At 47.9% G+C, this 19,312-nt stretch overlaps 1 protein-coding gene across 3 annotated transcripts in view; it reads left to right on the top strand.

Annotated features, from left to right (window-relative positions):
• Positions 1-19,312, top strand: part of TOX2 (TOX high mobility group box family member 2) — a 134,674-nt gene that overhangs the window by 40,132 nt on the left and 75,230 nt on the right. For all 3 annotated transcript variants that reach the window (XM_027070147.2, XM_027070146.2, XM_027070145.2), the window contains exon 2: positions 11,160-11,225. In XM_027070147.2, coding sequence (XP_026925948.1) covers positions 11,160-11,225 — 66 coding nt within the window. The remainder of the gene's footprint in view (positions 1-11,159; positions 11,226-19,312) is intronic.

Genomic DNA, 19,312 nt, shown 5'->3' with positions numbered 1-19,312 from the left:
AGGGAATAGTTACAGAAGAAATGAGTGAGCGGATGAGGGAAGGGAAGATTGTGCTGGAGAAAGATGGCTCCACTGCAGCGTGGGCAGGGCCGAGCGGAGGCTTTGAAGACACCAGCTCTGGGTTGGGGAGGGCATGCAGCTCCGAGCTGGGAGTTCAGGTCCCTGTCTTCCCTCCTCCCACCCCAGAGAGGCCCACTGGCGCCAGCTGAGAGGAGACTGTGGGCACACGAGGGGTGCAGGTGGGACCAGCTGAGAACACGCACGCCGGCATCTCCTGCCACAGAAGCCCGGTGGGAGGCCCTCCAAGTCTGAGCCAGATCTGATGGGGTCCTTGCCCTGCCCTTGGACAGCCTTTTCTGACCACACCCTGACCCACTTCCCAGCCTGCTCTCTCCAGCCACAGGCAGCGTCTGCAGTCCCCTCGGAAACATTCCCCCTCTCAGCGGCCAAATGAAAATGTTTGTTGAAAACAACATGTGCATAATTAAAGCTTAATGAGCGCTTGTCTGTTTGGAATGTGCAATTAGATTTATAATCGGGGATGGGAGCGAGCTCCAAATGGCTTTAAATGGAGCTGAGAGAGAGGATAATTTTTGCCATAAATCTGCGGTAGCGCGGATGGTGTGTAAGCCACCACCGGCCCACCAGGCAGCCATGCTGTGCCCGCTGGGCTGCCCTGTCCATCCGGCTCTCCTGGCAGCCGCAGCTGGCCGATGGCCTGTGTGGGACTCACCAGGGGTCTTGAGGTGGTTCTGCTCCGGGCTGGAGCGGGAGCTCCCGTGTGTCTTCCTGCCTGCAGTCTCTGAGCACTGTGATCAGAGCTGACTGTGCAGAGAGGAGGGTTGGTGCCGAGTCCAGCTGCCCCGGTCTGTGAGGGCTTGGCCGAGCAAGGAATGCTGCACCCCCACCACGTCACCCCTGGGCTGGGGGGTTGCCCCATGTTTTATTCTCTGCTGTAACCCAGTACCTAGAACTCAAGCAAAATATGAGTGGTGTGCCTCTGTCCCAAACTCTTGCCTTACGTCACTCTCTGTGGGCCTCAGTTTCCCCATATCTATCACAGAGAATTCAGCTATTGGTGATGTGGACTCTTCTATCCCCAAGGTTCTGGGTCTACAGCAGAGAGTGGCTGCATCTCAAGCAGTGCTGTCCCGCAGAAATGTCATGCCAACCGCATTTGTAATTTTAATTCTCTAGTAGCCACATTGAAAAAAGGAAAAACGGGGGACGCCTGGGTGGCTCAGTCAGTTAAGTATCCAGCTTCAGCTCAGGTTACGATCTCATGGTTGGTGAGTTCAAGCCCTGCATCCGACTGTCTACTGTCAGCGTGGAGCCTACTTCAGATCCTCTGTCCCCCTCTCTCTGCCTCTCTCTCTCTCTCTCTCTCAAAAATAAATAAACATATAAAAAAAGTAAAGAGAAACAGGTAAAATCAATTTTAACAATATATTTTAGGTAGCTTCATATATCCAGAGTGTTATCATTTCAGCACGTAATCGATAGAAACATATTGATGAGGCATTTTACATTCTTTTGTTGTTGTTCTAAATCTTTGAGACTGGTGTGTATTTTATACTAACACACATCTTAATTTGGACTAGCTGTGTTCCAAGTGCTCAGGGGCCAAATGTGGCTGGTGGCCACCATACTGGACAGCACAGGTCTAGATGGAGAATGGCTGGAGCCAGTTGAGAAGGGTCTGTTTCTCCATCTGTAAAATGGGGACACTGACTTCTATCTCCCAGAGGTGGCAGGTGCTGGGTAACCCCACCACTGGAGTTGTAGTGATCACTGTCTTTTTATGCTACCTCTCAATGTATATTATGACTGAAACAGGAAGCACCATCCACGCCAACTCTTGTCAGCAGTGGGGAGGAGGGGCCTGCAGTAGCCACAGCACTGGGCTTGCTCACAAGCCTGCTCCCAGCCCCACTGGGCATTGTTTCCCCTTACTGGTAGATGAGGCCCCAGGCCCAGAGTTGTGCTCTGGTTCACACAGCTGGGAAACGGTGGGGCTGGGAAGCCAATATAGGCTTTTAGGGGATCAGCAGCCTGGACTACAGACTCAACTCTGCCATATCCTGGCCGTGTGGCCTTGGGCAGATCCCCTAACCTCTCAGCCAGTCATAGTGCTGGATTTCTCAGTGGGCGGAATAGGAATGTGCACTATGCCCAGCAATGTAGGTACACCAATAAGGAGAAAAACTTTTTTTGGAGAGAAATGATACTTGATATTTAGAAACAAAGCATGAAAGTCATCATCATGGAAAAGAATCAGCTCTCAGACTCTCTTAGAGATTTTAGTTTACAAATTTTATTTCAAATTATGTATGGCGGGTAGAGGCATTAGGGGGCTTTCCCATGTTTAAGACCTCAGAGGTTTGCATGTAGCCCCACTGTTTCCTCACCTATGGAATAGAGGTAGTTACAACGACCTCCCAGGGTTGTTCTGAGGATTAAATATAAGTAATAGCTGACAATTATTGAGTTCTTTCTGTGTACCAGGCAATGTTCTGAGTACTTCTGTATATTGACTTATTCAATCAAAATGATAGTCATACCCATTTTCCAGATGAGGAAACGGAGACACAGTAACTTAGTTAAAAAGTCACATAGCTTGAAGAGCAAGGCTGAGATTTGGACCTGGGCAGCCTGGCACCAGGGCCCATGTTTGTAACCACAACACTATCATGCTTCTCTAAGTGCATTTGCGCCTGAGGCTCTATCGCTGGCCCCCTTCCATCTGCCCTGTGCCTCTCTGCCCCTCCCTCCTGTCTCCCTGGTCCTGATGTGCATCTCTCTGTGATTCTGCCACGTAAAACCGCACTCTCGGCAGGCCCAGGGTGCAGCTGCCGCAGTCGCTGCCTCTAGCTTTTGAGCCGTGTTTTATCTGTGTAGAAGGAGTGTTCTCACGGCCCGACGTGGGGGCAGGCAGGTGCAGTGTAAGCTGCTTTGATTGTTTCCTCTTTAGATCTCTGTGAGGTGCATCTCTCCGTGTCTGCTACGGGCTGTGCTGGGGGCTGTGCATCCTTGGTCTTTGATCTGTGTCTCTGTGTGGGAGTGGGGAGCAGGGGGAAGAACTTCTATAGAACAACTGTTGCTTTGGTACCTGGAGTCAAGGCCAGGTTCAGAACTGGCTGGGTGGGTTTGGGCAAGCTCTCCAGCCACCCTGAGCCCCTGCCTTGGTCATCTCTTGACAGGGCTGGTCATGCAGCCCTGGCATTTCTGGGAGGGTTCCAGCGATGACCAGGCACAGCTCTCAAACGAGGTCTGGTAGGTGCTCAAGGGCCTGAGCTCGCAGCAGCCTCGGATGCCGTGTTCCCTGCTCTTTGCCTTGCCAGCTCCTGTGTGTCATCTGTCATGGAGCTTCCAAGTTACCTTTTAAGGACGCCTCTCTTGAGAGGCCTTCTTCCTTGCTTCCACTCCCCTGTGATAACCTTATCCTGCCATTGTCACATTCATCAAAGAAGAAGCCATTACTTGATATCTGGAGTGCTGAAAACTCATTGCTGTACTTTGCAATGTTAGTCTCTCCAAATCAAGCATGAGCTGAGCTTTGTAGGGCTCCGGGGAAGCACAGAGTCCTAGAGTAGAGGGACTTTCATAAGCAGGAGGTTCTGGGACTAGCTGAGCCCCAGAGGTGGACGTGTGGCTATTGGAGTAAGACTGGCATTGATTGCTTGACTTCCAGAGGCTGGGTGAATGAGAAGCTGTCACTGACCAATTGGGACAGGCTTCAAACAAGTTTGTATAGTTACTTATTCCCATCTTAGGACCAGAACCGCCTGTCTTTCTCACATTTGGAGAGTGGGAACATTTTATTCTTTGAAACTTCTCCATAGAACTGGGGACTCCTTGAGGGCAGGGACTGTGTCAGAAACATTCCCGGGTGCCTTGTGTGTCACTACTATGTTGGGCACATAGTATACACTCTCTAGACGTTCAATAAACAGCAGTTGCCTTCTCTGTAACCTCAGAATCCCTTTGCTTTTACATTTCTGTGCCTGGTGACAAGTTTTATTTATTGTAAATACTCAGTGGTTGGGAGTTCATTACTTGGTACATTCTGGGTGCTTAATATATGATATACAAGGGCATGGACTCATTTCATTTTGCTTCTGCGTATTTAAATTAGATCCTAGACCCAGGACAGAGAGTAAGAGTGAATGAGGGGAAGACATGGGAGGGTGGGGTCGAGGTGAATGAGTTGACCTTGAACAGGATGGAGATACTTCACCTTTTCAGACAGAAAGGAAGGAGGTCAGGATGGGTGAGCTGTCAACAGTGTCAGGGAGGGGAGAGATTTGAAGGGGTAGCTAACAGCCTCAGTGACATAGGAGACATGGTCCTGTACTAGACGGAGGGGGTTGTGGCTGACATAGGGATAGGAGTTTAGCACATAATAGCAATGATAGTTTAAATCCAAGGTCACACACAACTGGTTACTGGTGGAAGTAAAACTCCAATTCAGGAATCCATGCTGTTGCCCAGTGTACCACACTACATGTAGAAGTTGAATTAAGACCAGAGCAACTTGGGATGGAGGCTTTATGTTGGGCCCAAGAATGCAAGTCTACAGAAGCAAGCAAGACCACTAAGGGTGGAGTGCACAGCCAGAAACAAAAGACCTAGGGAGAGGTGGATTTCAGTGGGTAGAGAAGGGGAGGAGGGAGATGCTCCACACTGTCTATGGGACAATGTGTGTAAAGTCAGGGGCTCTGGAGGTTCCTGCAACCTTTAGGGAATACTGTGGGAGCTGAGGCTCAGGGGCAGTTGTCATGGAGGGTCCTGTATGGCACAGCTAATGATGTGGTGTCACTGCAGGGTTTTGATCTGAGCACTGAAGTGATCACTAGTGATAGCCAGGGTGGAGGGTGGATTGGGAGTGAGGGTAGCTGAGCACAAAGACACTGTGGGTGTTTGGATTAGGGAGACATAGGAGTGACAGGGTCCAGAGTCATCCTGGAGGTACTGCCTGTGTCCTATGCAGAGGGTGACATCTTCTCTCATGGTGGCAGACCACTTGGAGAAAGAGCAGGTTCATGCCCGTGTCATGAGTTCAGTGTGGGGTGTATGGAATTTGAGATGCTCATGGACCAGATGTCCAGAGGGAGACTGTATGTCAGAATCTGGCGGTAACTTGGCTGAAGATAAGCATTTGAGAGTCAGTGCTGTGTTATAACCCTAAGAAGCCATGACATTGTCCGGGGAAAGTGTGGCTCCAGTGAGAAGGAAATACCAGATATAGTTATCCACCCACGTATCCATCTCACTCACCCATTCAACCCATTCCATCAAACCGGGCATCCCACCCATCTCTCTGTCTCACCCACCATTCCAAGCATCTCCTCATACACCTACCTCTTCATTCTCACCCCAGCATCCCATCTCATCCCAAATTCCACGCATCCATCCATCCTTCCTACCCTCCCGCATGTCCTGTCTTCTAAATCTGCTGTCCAGTCACTGAGTCATCTGTTTATCCACCTTCTGGCCCATCGATTCCATTCATTCCTCCAAACCACTTATTTTCTCTACGCACCTGTCATCCATCCATCCATCAATCCCTCCCTCCCACCGACCCACCTATATACCTACCCACCATCCACCCACTCATTTTACCCATTACAACTATTTCCTTCTTTATTCACTATGTCAACCACCAGCCACATGTGACTTTTGAACACTTGAGGTGTGACTAAGTCTAAACTGAGAGGTGCTATAATGTAAAATACACACCAGATTTCAAAGACAGTACCAAAAAAAAAAAAAAAGACTGTACACCATCTCATTCACAATTTTTCTGTTGATCACACGTTGTAATCATAGTATGGTAAAAATATTGGGTTAAATAAACATGTCATTAAAATTGATTTCCCTTGTTTGTATTTGCTTTTTTAACTGTGACCACTAGAAAATTTAAAATGATATAATGTAACTTGCATTTGTGATTTGCACTATATTCCTATTAGACTGTGCTGATCTATACTATCTATCAGCCAGCCAGCCAGCCAGCCAGCCAGCCAGCCAGCCAGCCAGCCATCCATCCATCCATCCATCCATCCATCCATCCATCCATCTTATCCTTCACTCCCTCACTTCTCCCATCCATTTATCCATCCAGTTATCTCATTTGTCCATCCCACAGGTATTTAATTTACAGCTAATATGAATCAGTGACTCTGTGGGTCATAGGAATGAGGAAACTGAGGCACAGAGCAGCTAGGGCACTTGCTCAGGGTAGTGCTGATGGAGCTGGCATCATCTGACTCTAAGATCAGGGCTCCCACCTTTCACCTTGGCTGCCTATTTGCTAAGTGTCCTTAAAGATAAAAATGGGATCTAGGTTGGGAGAGCTGTTGAATAGGAGCCCAGGAACCCCTCTTACCCAGGGACCACATGGTGTGGGGGGAGATACAGACTCTTTAGAAGCCTCTGTGAGCAGAGTCCCTGGTGGCCGTCATGAAAGGGTTATCCCCACACATTCGATATTTGCAAAAATGTGGGTCCTTTCAGATTCCAAAACTCATTTCCATGACAAAACTCTTGGGAAGAGAAGATGAAGGTCTGGCTTTTGCAGAACAATCTTCCAGCTGTAATGAGGACTGAAGATGGCGATGGGAAAAGGAATTATAATTAGAATATGAAATGGGGAAAATTAATCTATTCCAGTCAGTGGTGAGAGGATGTTCTCCTGGCGTTTCGTGGAAATTCTTAGGCCCTTGTTTCCCCTGCATTCCCCCACTCCCCGATTTTAAAGCATACAGGAGGCTGTGTCGTGTGAAAAAAATATTTTTGGCTGAGGGACCGATAGACTGTGAAATATGCACAGAATTTAAGTTCTTGTGTATCTTTGCTTTGTGTATGTGTCTACATGCTTATGCCTTATATGTTTGTGTGCACATTTATGTGAGTTCTATTTATACAGCTGCAGGTGAATGTATATTTATACACATCTGGGCACCGTTTCTTGTCCGTGTGTGCATCCTATGGGCATTGTGGTTCAGTCATGTAAAGAGTCCCATGCTTGTGCCGTAGACGCCTCTGTGTTGGTTTGTGTTACCCATGGATGTGGTACGTGTGTGACTAAGTGCATTCTTGAATGCTGTGTTGTGTGTGACATGGTTCCCCCACTGGTTTGTGGTGTGTATGTGGTCACCATGCTTGGGCACGCTGCATCCATTGTGTTCACTTGTGTCCACATACACACTCAGCATTTGCTGTGCGGTGGCTGTCGATGTGGGCATTCATGATCTTGTGCACACAGAGGAGGAAGTAGCCCTGCTTTGCCCTTTGACTTCTCCCCTTGGCTTACAGGTTCTTTCCCCCAGAAAGCAACCTCCCCAAAAGGGCTGAGGAGGTAAGCCCCAGGCCATAGGACCTTGAGGGCCAAGCCAGAGGAAGCCTGGGACCCTCGGGATCATCCTCTCTCCTTCCTCCTCCTTGCAAGAAGTCTGGCATGGTGGAACACTGGATGGCAGGGGGGGAGCAGAGGACAGACGCCCCCACCCCACCACCACCTCGGGTTCTTGGCTGCTCAGTAGCCAGGTCCCAAGCGCCGTGTGCTCCCAGTGGACCCTGCAAGACACCTGGGAGTAACCAAAGGCTGACCCAGGCCCTGCCTTGGGAACCTCTGCCAACTTCTCAGGTCCCTTGAAAGCAAGAAGCAAGCTTTACTTTGGTGTGGGGCAGCTCTTTCTTGGGTGAATAAACAAGTGAATGAATAAACCCCTAGAGGCAGGCTCTGGTGACCTCATGTGGTCCACGGGCCAACCCCCTTGCATCCTCCAGCATACACACATCAAAATCCAGGGTTTTCTCTCCTCATGTCCCCAGAGCCATCCCCCACGGCTCACTGCAGATAATGCCTCCCTCCCTGAACCACTAACACATGCTTATTGTGTGCCACCTAGTATGTGCCAGGCCCAGGCTAATGATTGGTTCCATAGTGGGGTGCAGCAAAGCCTCGATCCCCCCTCTTGAGGAGCTTCCAGCCTAGTGGGAGAAACCAAACCAAAGAAGCAGACAAGAAGCTGTCAAGAAGCTGTCAAGAAGCTGTGAAGCCCAGCTTGTCACCAAGTGTGCAATTTTGAGGCAGCTGCTGATCCTTCCAACCTGTTTCCTTGGTTTTAAACAGGGAAAATAATACCTGCTTTCACTGGGTTGTTCTGAGGATGAAATAAGATCTTTTATGGAAAGTATTTTGCTCAGTGCCAAGCATATTCATTCATTAACCAAATATTTGTTGAGCGCCTGTTGTGTGCATTGGGGAGAGCAGACGGGTTCCTCCTTTTGTGGTGATTCCGTTGTAGTCAGCAGTTAATAACTGGGCTGTTTCTCGGGCTTTGGGGGGACAGCTTTCCCTTGCTTCTTTGATACATGTTCCTGTATTTTTAACCTCTGCCATACTGTTTGATTACTGTTGCTTTATCAATATTTCAGATATCTGATTAAACTCTAGTCCCCCTCCATTTCTAGTCATTCTTTCTTTTAGGACATACTTATAAATTACGTGTGGTTTTGAAAAACGTTCTACTTTTATAAAAGTAACAAATGGCCATGGTGACACATCAGAAAGTACCCAAGAGCTTAGTCCCTTCTGATGCCAGCCTGTTCCAGGTGCTTGGGGGTTTGGAGATGACCGGACACAGTTCTAGCCTCCATGCTGCTCCCACTCTGGGGCGGAAGACAGATGTGGAGATAATCTGTATTTTAAGAGAGACAGCCAGAGGAGGCGAGAGCATGGCAGGCCTCCTGAGGAGGTGATTTCTGAGCAGGGCCTTGAAGTGTGAGCTCAAGGTGCAATGTGGTGGATGGAGCCCTGCATTTGGGGCTCTAGGCATGCTGCAGCCTTTTCTTTTGTTAATCCTGCAGTCACTGAGGGACTCTGCCCATCCCTATGCCGGGAAGACATTTGGGAATAGCCATCAATCCTACTGCCTTGATGGGGAGACTGCACTAGGAAAAGACAATATGAATGGTGCAGTGGTTGCTTCATTCATTCATTCATTCATTCATTCATTCAACAAGCAATAATTTACTTTCTGCTTTGTGCCAGGCACTATTCTAGGTGCTTAGGAGGTAGCAAGACTAAGATCCCTGACCTTTGAAAGCCTCAGTTTTAATAGGGGGAATCTACTATAAGCCACGAGCATGGTAAATAAGTAAATGATATAGAACGCTAGAAAGTAAAAGGGTCTATGGAGCAAAGAATGAGGTAGAGCAGGGCAAGGGAATCGGGAAGGATAGTGGTGGTGGGCTCGCAGGACCCACACAGGTAGGAGGCTGGCATCAGAGCCAGTTGTTGAGGAAAGCCTCTCTGAGTGACAAGGGTCCAGACGTCTTGTGCGTGATTGTGGGAGGGTCGATTTTTACAGTCTCCATGAAGGTGCTTGGCGATACCTATCAAAATTACAAATGCACACACAGTTGGACCTGTTATTATTATTCAAACTAATCCTACAGATAAACTCACACCCATGCGAAATGATTCGTGAGCGCACTGCTGGCACAGGGAAAGACTAGAAACAGCTCAATTGCCCGTGAGCTCACCTAGTTAAATATATCTGTTATATCCATACTATGGAATACTAGGTACCAGAAGACAGAATTATGTTCTGATATAAACAAGTTCCCAAGATGTATTGCTAGGATAAAAATGAGGTGCAAAACAGTGTGTATAGTATGTTGCCATTTATGTGAAAGAAACTGCTCTAACATGCACATATGTGGACCATCTCTGAAAGGATATAAAGGAAGCTTGTAGGTACAGTGGTAGCCTCTGGAGAGGAGCATTGGATGGCTGGGAGGTGGGGTGGGAAGCAGACTTTTCACTCTCTTGCTTTTTGTGCTTTGGAAATTTTGAACCATGTGAATATAACCTAATAAAACAATTAAATTTTCAATTAAAATAAAATGGCCAGCTGCCATTGGGGCCCCACCCAGAACACAGGATCCCTTTACTAGCCTGCACAGCAATCTCCCATCTGCTAGGAACATTGGCTGCAAATGGCTCACAGCTGGCACAATTCTCTGGGGAACTGTCCTTGGCCAAATGGGGACTGCCCTGTTCAGAAGATTATGCCTTCCCCTGTCCCCTAAGGGCAGCCCACAGCCAGTGACTGACTTAACTCCGTGGTGCAATTCATGCCCCACAGCCCCCCCTGGGATCAGGCTACAGCAGGCCTCCAGCTGAGATTGTATCTTTGCTTAGGTACTTCCACTGCTCTGTCCTGCTTCCTTCCCTCCCTCATAGTTTCCTAAAGAGCACTTCTCAAAAATCACATGCATTGAATCCTGGTCTTAGGCTCCAAATTTAGGGAACCTGATCCAAGACACCTATCTCAATGGAAGAGAACTTACTGGAAATGAGCTAAGTGCTCCACGTTTCCGTGAAGCACCCCATGGAGAGGAGACTACTGTCATTATCCTCATTAAACAGATGAGGGACCTCAGAAGTTCAGACCCCTACTCAAGATCACGCATCAGGGGAAACAGCCAGTGGCCCCAAAGCCCACACTTCCCCCACTATATTTTCCTCCTACTGCAGGGAGATCTTCCTGAATCCAGAGTTGGCAGCTTCTCAGAACACAGGATTGCAGTTTCTATGTGTGGTCTCTACCACAGTCCTCTCTGCCTGTGAACACGGGTGGCCTGAAGGGCAAATGTGAGGGGGGCAAAGCTTCTTAGGATGGTAAGACCTGGAGGGCATGTCTGGGGGAAGTGTCATGACCCCCAGGGCTCTGAAGACCTCAGTGTCTCTCCATCATGTGGAATTCTAGCTCTAGCTGATAGTCTGATGTCATTTTGACCAAGAGAGATATTTGCATACTTCTAGGGAAGGGGAGCTCAGTATCTGACAAGGAACAGCTGCTGCATCTATGGACAGGGCAGAAGGGTTTTCCTCTCTTCATCCTAACTGTGATTAATGGTGCTAATCCAAGCCCACAGGGGCCACAGGACAGGGGCTGCTCGTTTCACCCCAGAGGGAATCCTGCTGAAATGGGATTTGAGCATCTTGGGCTGGAACTTTGCTTCTCTAGGCCCCACAGACAGACCTTGCCCCTCAGTGTATTCAGTCCCCTGACCTACTTGGGCTTCTCCAGGGGCCTTCTTGAAAACCTTACTCAGACCCGCTTCTCTCTCTTTCTCTGTTCCAGTTTGATGGTGACAGTGCCTACGTGGGGATGAGTGACGGGAACCCAGAGCTGCTATCGACCAGCCAGGTGGGTGCTCCACCCTCCCTGTGTGGGGGTCCAGCCTGGAGCTGGCTGGAGCTCAGCTGCTCCAGGGTGGGGCTGGGATGGTGCAGAGCAGCGGGGCATAGCCCACTACTGTCCTCTCTCACAATGATTAATATCAAGAGTCCCCTTAAAAGGGACAGTCCAACTGGGACTACAGTATTTTCTATAGATCACTGACCTGGCTACTGTTGGCTTAAAGTGAGCACCTTTGAAAACTTGGTAAAACTCAAAAGGTGTGACCCACATTCCCGGTGCACAGAGGAGAAATTTTCAGTTGTAGTGAGGCCTCTTGCCGCGATGCAGCACCCATGGGACATACACTGGCATGGAGGCACACACACCCATGAAAAGGCACACAGAGTTCTCCTGCCCACCTAGAGTTGTCTAGTGCCACTGGGGGGGATCGCGGGGTGTGGTACACAGGGAGGAGAGCAGAGGCTTCCTCCGCAGTCCTCCCTGCTCTTGAAGGAAACGGAGTCATCCTTAGGCAAGGCTGTCCTGGTCCCTAGCCCTCTGGGAGTCCCAGATGCCAGCTAGAATATGAATTTCCACTGAGTCTGGTCTCCAGAAGTTAAATTTTCTTTCATCCGGGAGCATCCTCATTGCAGCCTGGAATGAGGTTCTAACTGCAGCTGGGGAGGTTCTAACTGCAGGCTGAGATGCTGGGGAGGGTCCTCACTGCACACTGGGATACAGGGAGGGTCCTCACTACAGATTGGAATGTTGGGGGGGTGGTCCTCATTGTAGACTGGGATGCGAGGGAGGGTCCTCACTGCAGGCTGGGATGTTGGGGAGGGTCCTCACTGTAGGCTGGAGTACAGGGTAGGGTCCTCACTACAGATTAGAATGTTATGGGGGGGGTCCTCATTGTAAACTGGGATGCTAGGGTGGGTCCTCATTGCAGGCTGGGATACCAGGCAGGGTATTCACAGATTGGGATGCTGGGGAGGATCCTCACTACAGGCTGGGATGCTGGGGAGGGTCTTCATTGCAGAGTGGGATGCTGGGGTGGGTCTCCACTGCAGACTGGGATTCAGGGGAGGGTCCTCACTACAGACTAGGATAAGGGGAGGGTCTCACTGCAGACTGTAATGTTGGGGGGTTCTCATTGTAGACTGGGATGCTAGGGAGGGTCCTCACTGCAGGCTGGGACACCAGGCAGGGTATTCACTGCAAGATTGGATTCTGGGGAGGTCCTCACTGCAGGCTGGGATGCTGGGGAGGTTCCTCACTGCAGACTGGGATACAGGGGAGGGTCCTCACTGCAGACTGGGATGCTGGGGAGGGTCCTCACTGCAGACTGTGGCAACCTGGAGGATGGTTCCTTAAGGCAGTGGTGCCTGCAGTGTGGCAGCAGCTCAGGGTGCAGAGGAACTTGGCAAGCTGAAGGACAAGCCTGTCCCTGGAGCTGACCTCCATCCTCTGTGCAGCAGTGATGGTTGTGGCAGTCCAAATTGGGTGGCTGGGCCCACATTTTCTAGCTGGGGAGCCAGAATGCTATTAGTTCACAAACATTTATGTGCCCTCCTATGTGACAGGCCCAGTGGCAGACTCAGATGAGTAAGGCATGGACCTGTTGCCCTTAGGGGCGCACTGCCAGTAAGGGAAGATACTCTCAGCTCCGCTGCAGGGTGCTGCAACCCCCTCCCCTGCCATGGCAGGTGTGCATGCTGGGGCCACCATGCCATGCCCCTTCTTTGGCCTGTGACCACATGAGCATCACAGTGCTGCTGCAGAGCTTTTCTATTGCACTGACTCGTGCCAACCTAAAAGACACTCTGCTGGGCAAGACTCTAGGTCCTGGAAATGCTCATTTTGGAAGAGACCACTGAAGTCATTTAATTGTCCATAATCAGCTTGGAAACGTGGTTGTCTCAAAAGAGCAGAGCTTCCTCCTGAACATCTTATCTGAGCCCTTTCACAGTGTTTCAGGTGCATCTTGCTAACACGCTGAGCCCTGGCTCTCAGAGCCATAGCATGGTGGGATCAGTGTGGCTTAAACCCTGATGGAGAGTGTTGGCGCTATACCCCCGTGAGAACGGAAGGTGGGGCTCCGTGTCTGCTCCAGGCTTGGGAGGGGAGTGCAGTCCTTTGGAGAGGAGACACAGGGCAAATTAGTGCCCCAACAAGCTGTTAACAGCTGCGCCCTCACCTGCCTACCCAGCATCTCACGGTTGCAAAGCCTTTTCCTTGGTTATTTCACAACAGTCTTGAGAACGACTAGGTTGCCATTAATCCCATTTTATAGATGAGGAAGCTGAGCCTCAGGATATTGACTGGCTCATCCAGGGAGTGGGACAGCTGGGGCTCAAAACTCCACACATCACTTTACTGTGTCTGTGGAACACTCCGTTCCCACTCAACACCTGCCACCAACTTGCTTCAGCCTAAATGTCACTTTCTCAGAAAGCTGTTGGTGACCCTGAAATCCAGATTAGGTCCCATCCCCTTGATTCTCTCTCGTGGCACTATGTGCTGTTAATTCATAGCATTTGTCATTGTTTGTGATGGCCTGCTTATCTTATCTGTGTGACGACTTGGTAAACATCTGATTTCCACATTAGACTGTGCCCTCCGTGAGGGCAGGATCCAGTCTGTCGTTCACTGTTGTGTCCCCCAATGTGTTACAAAGCCTGGCACGTAGAAGGCACTCAGGAAAGGTTTGCGTAATGGGTAAATGTGGCCCCTTCTCTTTTCTGGACTTAAATTTCCCTGACAGTGAAATGAGGTAGTTGGATTCCCCAAGGATCCCTTTAAGTCTTGTGTGCTGTCACTCAGAGTCTCCTTAACTTAGCAGTTTATAAAGAAAACATCAGGATTCCCCGTGATTAACTAAGTACCCCTGGTGCCATGAGCCAACCTGGATGTGAACAGATTAGCAATTATAGTCTAGATCTTACACTGTGCCAGTTGGCTTTTGCTGCATAAGAAACATGTCAAAACTGGGGTGCCTCCAGTTGAGCGTCCGACTTTGGCTCAGGTCATGATCTCGCAGTTCGTGGATTCAAGCCCCACGTCAGGCTCTGTGCTGACAGCTCAGAGCCTGGAGTCTGCTTCAGATTCTGTGTTTCCCTCTCTCTCTGCCCCTCCCCTGCTCATGCTCTATCTGTCTGTCTCTCTCTTTCTCTCTCAAAAATAAATAAACATTAAAAAAATTTTAAAAAAGAAGCATGTCAAAACTCAGCATCTTAAAATAACAAACATTTGTCTAGCTCATAGTTCCAGGGGTTGGCAGTTGGTTGGGTTCAGCTGGATGGCTCTTCCGGTCATGGCTAGGACCCATGTAAGTGGCAGCTGTAAGCCACCAGGTCAGCTGTGGGCTGGTTGGTATGGAGACTCACTTCTCTTCCACACCCCCTGGCAGGCTAGCCTGAGGTTGTTCATGTGGTTGGAGAAGGGTTCCCAGAGCAGCAAGAGCAGAAGCTGCCAGACCTTTTGAGGTCTAGGCTTAGAACTGGCACATGACTACTTCTAGCACATTCTATTGGTCAAAGCAAGTCAGAAAGCCAGTCTAGACTCAAGAAATGGTGAAATAGATCCCACCTGTTTGATGGGAGGAGCTGAAAAGTATCGTGGTCTTTTAACAAACTACCACCTACAGGGAACATGGTATGTTGTTCATGCTGATTTTACTGGAGAACAGCAGGCCCCTTCAGGACATGCAGCCCGCAGTGGCTTGGTGGGGCTCCAGGACCCCTACTTCTTAATTTTTTCATCCAGTCTTTTCCCTGGAGTGCTTGCCTGAACCCACACACTCACATATGTACATGAACACCCTGTCATGGTGTGGTACTCACCAACTGCAGGAATTATATGGTCCTAGTCATGGGGGGACTGACATAAACATGTGGGCAAAATGAGGGTCTCCTCGCCAATAGCGGATTCAGAGTACAAACACTCTAAATGGCATAAAATGCATTTTATAAATACAGTTAAATGTAAGTTTCACCTATTCAGCAAATGTTTATTGGGCACTTATGTGCAAAGCTCTGGATATAGGCAGGAAGCCATTTCTGGGAGACGTTTGCTTTCTGAACGTACAATTTCGTCATGTTAAAAAACCTGCTCTTTAATGTAACCTTCTCCTGAAACACCATCTTCTTTATTTAGAAACTTGATTGGAGACACAGGTTCCTATGGGGTATATATCAGCCAGCTGTGCCCCCTTTAAAAATTTTCAAACCAGCTCTTAGGGGCTCGAAGTTTCTTTTGCAAATGCATCCTTTGTTGTTTGGTTTTTGCAAGTTTCCACAAAACTCCTGCCTGGCTGCCTTAGCTTTCATACAGTATCCCCTTTCCCCCTCCCTGGACCCTGTGTTTCTTTTGCACCAGACCTGCCTGGGTGGTCTGAGATTGAGATGCACTTCTCAGGCATGGCTCTGGCTCATCAGCAGCTTCTGGGAGGGGAAGGCCTGGTAGAGATCAGCTTTTCTCCCTGTTGAGAGCAGACCCTGGTCAGGAGTTACAAGGATAATGTTTCCTGGTTATGTGATGCTAGGAAGAGTCTCCCTCTTCCTGGGATGAGGGTGAAGAGGAAAAGAACTGGGCCGTGGGCTCAGCAGACCTAGATTCAAAGCCAGCTCTTGGACATCCCAGCCAGATGCCCACTGTAACCCTATGCAAGCTGTGTCAGCTTTCTGTCAAATGGGAGAACTTCTGCCTCTGAGGGTGTTATAAGTACCGAGTGTGAGTGTTGTGGATTCCCGTCACCAGGCTGGGGCACCCCTCACCCAGCTGTTGTGAATGCTGGCTGGTAACTATTCACAGCTGCCCCTTCTCTGGAGAATTAGCCTCTGCCATATGGAAACTGTGAACGGGGAGGGGTGTGGGGGATGGCCTAGAAGACCAGGAAGGTCCTTATCTCAAGCAGGGAGCAGTTTCTACAACTCCCCACGGACCTTCAGCTGGTATGGCCTTCTTGCCTAGCTCCTTCCCCTGCTCTGTCCTGCTTCCCTCCCGTCCCCTCTGAGTCACTTCTCAAAAGGAATGCCAGTGTCATAGGAATCCCCATCTCAGTCTCTACTTCAAGGGAATCTAACCTAAGACAGTATATAAACTACCAGTGTTTCATAAAACTAGCTGGGACTTATTTCCATGGTTTTCTTATCATAAATAATGCTTTGGTTACACAGACGAATCTCTGGTCACCTCTCATGCTCATTTATAGCTCTATGCCTTTGTATGCATGGATTCTGATAGGAATCTCCTAGCCATTTTCACCCAACAAATGCCTATTTGTTCTTCCAGGGGTGCTGAAAATGTCACCTCCTCAGTCCACCCTTCCTGGATGTAGGTAGAATTTTCCACTCTCATGGCTGTAAATATGACTTCTGCTGAACATTTCTGACTTCATGCTAAGAATTATTGAAAGGACATTGTGTGTGTGTGTGTGTGTGTGTGTGTGTGTGTGTGTGACACAGAGAGAGAGAGAGAGAAAGAGAGGGAGGGAAAGGAGAGAGGAGAGAATTGGCACATGACTACATTCATCACATTCTATTAGTCAAAGCAAGTCACTGGGCTTTGTTAGTGAGAAAGAGAGATTGATATTGAATAACATGATCAAATAGTGGTTTTAACAGCTCTCAATGGCAAGAGTGGATACAGAGAGACATGGGAGGGTAAATGAAGGATGGTGTTGTCCTCTTTGGTGGTAGAAGCAGAGGAGATGGAAATAAGTGGATGGATCTGGGATCTGTTTTGGAAATAAAGTTGGTACATCTTGACAATGGATGGATCTAGAGGGAGAGAGAAATGAAGGAGTAAAGGATGTCTCCCAGGCTTCTAGCATAGTGCACTTTCCAGATGGTGGTGTCATTTTTGTGAGTGGGAGAAGGCCTGGGGAGGTGCAGGTTTCACAAGGTCAGACTTGGACATGTTACTTTTGAGACACTCCTCCCAGGGGAGATGTCCAAGGCTGTGCAAGTCTGGAACTTCTAGGGAAGTGAACTTGGAAGTTCTTAGCCCATGGTGAGGATCAAATTTGCAAAGACAGAAAGAGAATAGTGAGAACCACAGAGAAGAGCAGAGGACCAATGAGTCTTAAATGTTGAGCTCCAATATTTGAAAGCAAAGTGGAGGAGAAGACTGTGAAATAGGTTGAGAAGTAGACCAGAGAAACAGGAGGAGAACATGGAGGCTTAGAAGCCTAGGGCACACACAGTGTTCTGAGATGGAGGTCAGGAATCTGGGGAAAAACGATGTTGGATCCACAGCTTCTTCCCTGTCAAAGGATAACTTTTAAATAAATCAAAGATTTATATGTACTCATGGAAACCATAAAGGCACCAGAAAAAAAGCCTTTAAGGTATACTTTACAGCTTTGGAGTGGGAAAGACATTTCTATGACTCAACGTCTTAGAAGAAAAGACTTAAATATTTGACCACAAATAAAAATGTGAAACAACTTTTGTATGGCTAAAAAAGTCAAAAGACAAATGAAAAATTGGGCAAAATTATTTTCAACTCACAATATAAATATATAGAGTTCCCAGGAATCAATTCAAAACCCTGGTAGAAAAACAAGTGGGAGATATGAACCAATAGTTTACAGAACAGGAAATGCAAATGGACCTTACATTTATGAAAAGATGCTAAAATTCGTAAGAGAAACAAAACTACCATTTTCCACCTCTTTGACAGAAGTCCAAAGGTTTGTTAATATACTCTGTTGTAGCCCTGTGGGGAAAGAGGCAGTTTGTACATTGCTTGAAGGCAGAGTAAATTGGTGTAACCCTATGGAGAGCAAATTGGCAACATCTATCAAGATTACAAATGCATTGACCTTTAACCTGGCAATTTCCCTTTTGCAAGTGTTTCCCACAGATATATTTGCTTATATGAGAAGTGATGGCCTCAAGATTACTCATTTTTGGTATTGGCATAATGGCAAAATATTGGCAACAACCCAAATATGCAACAATGTGAGAGTAGTTCAATAAATTACGTACATCTATCAAGTGGAATACTGTATGGCTATAAAGAAAGAAGAAAGTGAATAGATATAGAAGTTCTTTAGATACATTATTTACTGAAAAAAGCAAGGTGGCCAATAGTAAGTACAGTATGTTACCATTTGTGAGAAAGGGTACTGAGAATGTGTTTCTAGGTGCTTGTATATGATTAAAGTAACTCTGGAAGCTAATAACAGTGGCTTTGTACATTGTGTGTGTGCCTATATGTGTGTGTTCACATTTGTATGTATGTTTGTGTGTGTGTGTGTGTGTGTGTGTGTGTGTGTGTGTGTGTGAGTGATGCAAATTGGGCAGGTGGACAGGGATGGAAAGACTTTTCATTGTACCTTTTTAGATTTTAGGGGTTTTTAACTGTAGGGATGATTATTTCAAAAAGTTGAATAAAATGTAAACAAGAAGGAGAGGGTCAAATGATTCTGAGGGATTGGTTGGGATAAAAGTTGAAATGCGTCCAATAGTTTTAAGAACAAGAAGTCATCCTGGATCTCAGAAAAGGCAGCTTTGATGTGTAGTGGGCTTCATGCAGGTCCCAGGGAGGGAGCCTGCATTAAGGATGTAAACAGTGTGTGTAGACAGCTTTTATGTGAAGTCTGGCTGTGCAGGACCAGGGCAAGGGCCGTTAGGGCGATGGGATGACGACTCCAAAGGAGTGACTTTTTTTTTAAACTTGTTTTATTTTTTATTTTTTAAAATTTACATCCAAATTAGTTAGCATATAGTGCAACAGTGATTTCAGGAGTAGATTCCCCAGTGCCCCTTACCCATTTAGCCCATCCCCCCCCCACCACCCCTCCAGCAACCCTCAGTTTGTTCTCCATATTTATGAGTCTCTTCTGTTTTGTCCCCCTCCCTGTTTTTATATTATTTTTGTTTCCCTTCCCTTATGTTCCTCTGTTTTGTCTCTTAAAGTCCTCATACGAGTGAAATCATATGATTTTTGTCTTTCTCTGACTGACTAATTTCACTTAGCTTAATACCCTCCGGTTCCATCCACGTAGTTGCAAATGGCAAGATTTCATTCTTTTTGATTGCTGAGTAATATTGCATTGTATATATAGACCACATCTTCTTTATCCATTCATCCATCGATGGACATTT

Source organism: Acinonyx jubatus, chromosome A3 (genome assembly GCF_027475565.1).
Source record: "Acinonyx jubatus isolate Ajub_Pintada_27869175 chromosome A3, VMU_Ajub_asm_v1.0, whole genome shotgun sequence".
Classification (NCBI taxonomy): domain Eukaryota; kingdom Metazoa; phylum Chordata; class Mammalia; order Carnivora; family Felidae; genus Acinonyx; species Acinonyx jubatus.
Note: the sequence above shows the minus strand (reverse complement) of the source record. Positions and strands in the feature narration are given on the sequence as shown.